Source organism: Piliocolobus tephrosceles, unplaced genomic scaffold (genome assembly GCF_002776525.5).
Source record: "Piliocolobus tephrosceles isolate RC106 unplaced genomic scaffold, ASM277652v3 unscaffolded_30001, whole genome shotgun sequence".
Taxonomy (NCBI): Eukaryota; Metazoa; Chordata; class Mammalia; order Primates; family Cercopithecidae; genus Piliocolobus; species Piliocolobus tephrosceles.
The window spans coordinates 1003-6061 of NW_022313202.1; the positions used below are offsets into that span (position 1 = coordinate 1003).

At 51.5% G+C, this 5059-nt stretch overlaps 1 protein-coding gene across 1 annotated transcript; it reads left to right on the plus strand.

Annotated features, from left to right (window-relative positions):
- Nucleotides 1-948: 948 nt before the first annotated feature.
- On the plus strand, nt 949-2826 carry CUNH1orf158 (chromosome unknown C1orf158 homolog). Its single transcript, XM_026451671.1, has 2 exons — nt 949-1153; nt 2425-2826. Exons 1-2 carry the CDS (start codon nt 949-951, stop codon nt 2604-2606), a joined length of 387 nt encoding a protein of 128 aa, XP_026307456.1. The 3' UTR covers nt 2607-2826.
- The last annotated feature ends 2233 nt before the right edge of the window (nt 2827-5059 follow it).

A 5059-nucleotide genomic window follows, 5' to 3' on the forward strand; every position in this document is an offset into this window, starting at 1 on the left:
TGGCCTCTCTCCCTCCCAAGCCACGAGGCTGCTTCTGCACTTCCCTCTGTTGATGGGAAACCCTCCAAGTCACTTCGGCATTGGAAATGCACTATGGGGTACCTGGCGATGTGGATCTTGGGAATCCTGCTTAATGCCTGTGCTCACCCCCCTTGTCTTCCTCTGGCATTGTGATCTGACTTATTTATGGGACCACCACTTGAAATATTGGGTGCAGCTGGCATTTCCAGACCATAGCAGACACAGGCCTCCCTGTCTGTTCCAGACAAGAGGACAAGCATGGAAATCAACATTATCCCCCCTGGTAAATCAGTGCAGTTCCCCAGGATTCCCTTCTGGGCCCAAGAGGATTTTCTTAGGAAAAGCACTGAATCAGGCAGACATCCCAGAGTAAGGAGAACATGGCTTTCTTCTCCCTGTAAATTACTCCTCACCAAAGAAATCACTCCCCTAGTTTCCAGCTGAGCAAGCTGTAAATCGTGTGCAAGAGAAGATAATTTGTAGGATGTTCTCTGATTCTTCCCACAGTAACAGACTGAAATATAAGGCACACACGTCAGGCTGGCTTTCACCATCTTTTCCTTGCCCTTAGGAACAGGCTTGGATGCATGAGACTTGAGACAAATCAGGCTGCAATTTCAAATCACAAGTGAGGTGGTACTGACTCTTCCCATTCAGCAGGATGTCCTGGCTTTAATTTTAATGTGCCAACGTAGCTCGTTCTAGGAATGAATTGACTTGGCATGGGACCGGCCATACAGAGAACTGACTGCAGCTAGCTGGGATGTGTTTGAAAGTGGGATGCCTCGGAGTGGGATAAACAAGTGTGTTTCTGAAGACCCTTTGCCAGCCCGTGGATGCCCACTCTCTCCATTAGCACCACTGACCCCTACGTGTGGCAGCTCCTGTCTCCATCATGACCAGGCGGATGCCTTGCTCCTATCAGTAATGAGCCCACTGTGTCTGTCCTTCCAGGGGTTCCCCTACAAACACCTGATCACCCACCACCAGGAACCCCCACATCGCTACCTGATCAGCACCTATGACGACCACTACAACCGCCATGGTTACAACCCGGGGCTGCCTCCACTCCGCACCTGGAATGGACAGAAGTTGCTGTGGCTGCCAGAGAAGTCTGACTTCCCCCTTCTTGGTATTTTTATAATTCAGGGTTTTCCTCTGAATTGGTCTGTAAAGGTGCACAGACCAATGCAGCTATACCTGCCTTATGCAGAAGGAGCCACACAGGTGACCCCGGCTCCAGGAGAGCAGTGGATGACACAGTCGGGGCTGAGTCCTATTGTCCCCTCAGGGCTGCCTCCTGTGCTCTCCCCTTGATACGGGATAATCTTGGCTGTGTAATGAAGCCATCACCTGTGCCCCATGATGGCATGCTTAGAGCACAGGTGGCAGGGAGCACATCCACGCATCCTCCCTCCCAGTCCTATTTACTACATGAATAGTGACAATATTTCCCAGGTAGTGCTCCTTGCTGCAATGGTAACAAACACTGAGGAATTTCTGGCCTCAGGGAGTTGGCATTCCAGTGGGGAAACAGATAAGACACCACTAAAAAGTAAGAACACTTAAGATCACATAGATAATTTGAGACAGCAATGTGTGCTATGGAAAGAAAACAGGTAATGGATAGAAAGTGAGGTGGTGAATTTGTGAGCCTCCTTTGGTTCACACATTCCTCCTTGGAAAAGTGAGGGATGGTCTTTGTTGAGGAGATAGCTGAGTTGGGAAGAAGGGAGCCATACAGGGATTGATGGGGAGGGCATTCCAGAGGAAGGAACAGTAAGTGAAAAAGGTCTACGGCAGGAATGGAGGAGGGCCATGTAGGGCTCATAGGGCACAGTGAAGGGAATGAAATTTGTCCTACCCACAATCCCAAGACTTGGAATGCATTTTTGTAGGAGAGTGCCTTGATCTGATTTACATTTCAAGCCACGTCCACCCTAATGAGGACACAGAGCAGTGCCATCTCTTTGTGGTCCTACCTTTTGATGCAAAGGGACATAGGTCAGAGGATGAGCTGCTGGTCACTTTGCATTACTGTTGCATGGGATTCTTCTCAATATCACTCTCAATGCACACAGCTTCCTTCCCAAGAGGGGTGGGTCCTACTCAGGACCAGCGAGGCCACACACAACCTCACCATGAGGGCTGACTTCTCCACGGTCCCCGTGGCAGAGCCTGGTCTCCCCTGAGCACTTGGGATGCAGGTGCACCTTGAGATCGCCAGGGGCTGGCTGAACCAATGCTCTCTGCAAGACTTTTTCCCTCGGGGCTCTGCCGGCCTTGGTGCCTGACAGAGCAGCCTGGGAAAATCTCCAGGGCCCCTGCTGCCCAGTCTCGTGGCCATTTAGAGCAAGACTCCTTCTCTAAGCCCCATTCAACGGACCCTGGTTTCTCTTGCAGCTCCCCCTACAAACTATGGACTCTATGAACAACTTAAGCAGAGATGGCTCGCACCCAAGGCTGGCCTGAAGCAGAGCACTTACACTTCATCCTACCCCAGACCACCGTTGTGCGCTATGTCCTGCAGGGAACATGCGATTCCAGTCCCTCCCCATCGCCTGCATCCTGTCCCACACTTCTGAGAGCTGCCACCCCAGTAGCAGCTCAGATAGAACCAACGGGAGACCCACAGCATCCCTGCACTTGTCAGACAACAAGCGGCTGCAAATAAACTCAGAGTACGATATCCGGCCTGTCAAGGATGCCGTCAGAATAATCATCTGCATTTGGCGGTACCTGTCCCCTCCCCAAAACCCACAGGTTCCTTCCTTTCCATCCCACAATTAAAGCTCTTTGACACTATTGCTGGGCTCTGTACGTGCACAAGACAGATTCAGACTGTCAGAGAAAACAGGAAGGGCCCTTAAGTTCCACCCTGTTGTTTCACAGGAGGGGAAGCTGAGGTCTGGAGAGGTAATGAGACTTGCTGAAGAGTCTAGTCCCATGGAGGAAATGAATCTGATGATGAAACCCATCATGAAGCTCCACAGAATGACCGAATGTGGTTCCCAGGAGGACAGGGCTGCAGAGCTGGCGATGGGGAAGGATCCCAGCTTGTCTGTCATTGCCAAGGCAGCGGAAGGCGTGCTCTGGCCCCGTGGGACTCAGAAGGGGAAGACACATGGCATTTCCTCTGTCTCTGAGCTCGCAAATCTTTTTCGTTTGTTTGTTTGCTTTTTTTTGAGATGGAGTCTCGCTCTGTTGCCCAGGCTGGAGTGCTGTGGCATGATCTCGGCTCACTGCAACCTCTGCCTCCCAGGTTCAAGTGATTCTTCTGCCTCAGCCTCCTGAGTAGCTGGGACTACAGGTGTGCACTACTGTGCCCGGCTAATTTTTGTATTTTTAGTAGAGACGAGGTTTCACCATATTGGTCATGCTGGTCATCCGCCCGCCTCGGCCTCCCAAAGTTCTGGGATTACAGGCCTGAACCACTGTACCTGGCTGAGCTCTCAAATCTTTATGAGCCTGGGCAGAGGGCAGAGCCTTTGGTGAGGGATTTGGGAGAGGGAGTAGATCTCCTAGCAGAACTCGGGCATGGTCCTCGCCTAGGACAGGGGTCCACAAATGCGCATGCTCAGTGCTCACACAAAACTGCCTCTTTGAAGAAATGCCAGCAGACACTTTTGGCCCTCTGCATGCTTGGCTCATGGGCACAGGTGTGTTTTGCCAGTGATTTTGTACTGCAGACCAGTAATATGACTCCCAGTTTGGGAGCCTGAGTCTTTGCCGTTGTTTTCACAGGACACCTGCTGGCCTCAGGCCACCTACCTTAGGGTCTCTTTGGCACCTACTAAGTTCCTTCCTTAGTCATCCAAGTGTCCACGTAAGGACGCTGTCTTCCATCCCGACTGAAAGTCAGAGCCTGGCACAGGTTAGGTGCTCTATAAATGTTTGTTGGATGAGTGAATGACAGGAGTTGAACGAATGAGTTGAATGAATGAATGAATGACAGGAGGAGGAGCCAGGGGGTACAGAAAGGCTGCCTCAGGAGACAGCTGTGGGGTAAAGTGGAGCTGGCTGTCCTCACACCTCCAGCATCCAGCCATTCTATTGAGCGTCCATTGAGCCATATCTGGGCCTGGCCCTGACCTCACAGAGCCTCAGTCCAGCAGTCAGGGAGGAGCATGAGGTAAATGGCTGCAGGACAGGGAGCTGCTGCAGCTGGAGGCCCTGGGGGACACTGAGGGATTGCGGGGAGTGAGGGAGACCCAGGATATGTTAAACAGGGGTGTCCAATCTTTTGGATTCCCCGGGTTACGTTGGAAGATTGTCTTGGGACACACATAAAAAAAACAAACACTGGCCGGACGCAGTGGCTCACGCCTGTAATTCCAGCACTTTGGGAGGCCAATATGGGTGGATCACCTGAGGTCAGGAGTTTGCGACTAGCCTGTCCAACACGGTGAAATACTGTCTCTATTAAAAATACAAAAATGAGCTGGGCACAGTGATTCATGCCTATAATTCCAGCTACTTGGGAGGCTGAGGCCGCAGAATCGCTTGAACCCGGGAGGTGGAGGTTGCAGTGAGCCGAGATGGTGCCATTGCACTCCAGCCTGGGCACCAGAGTGAGACTCCATCCCAACAACAACAACAACAAAAAACGTACACTAACGATAGCTGATAAGCTAAAAATATATCGCAAAAAATACCATAATGTTTTAAGTAAGTTTACAAATTTATGCTGGGCCACATTCAGCCTGCAGGCGGAGGGTTGCACAAGCTTCTGCGAAGGTAAAGGATGTCATGTGAGCAAGGGGCAGGGGTTGGCGGATGGTGAATGAAGACCTGGCCTGTCTAGGTAGGGCCAAGGAGAATCAGGTAGGTCAAGGCCAGATTGCTGAGGGAGATTACCCGGCTGAATGGACAGGTGGGGAGGGAAGAGAGGGTGGCTTGGGCCATGGGGGTAGCACGTGTGAATCCTCTGACTTGGGAAGAAGCTCAGCAGGTTCCTTAAAAGTCCAGAAAGACCGTGCGTCGGTCTCCTGTTGCTGCTGGAACAAAATACCACAAACTCAGTGCCCTTAAACAACAC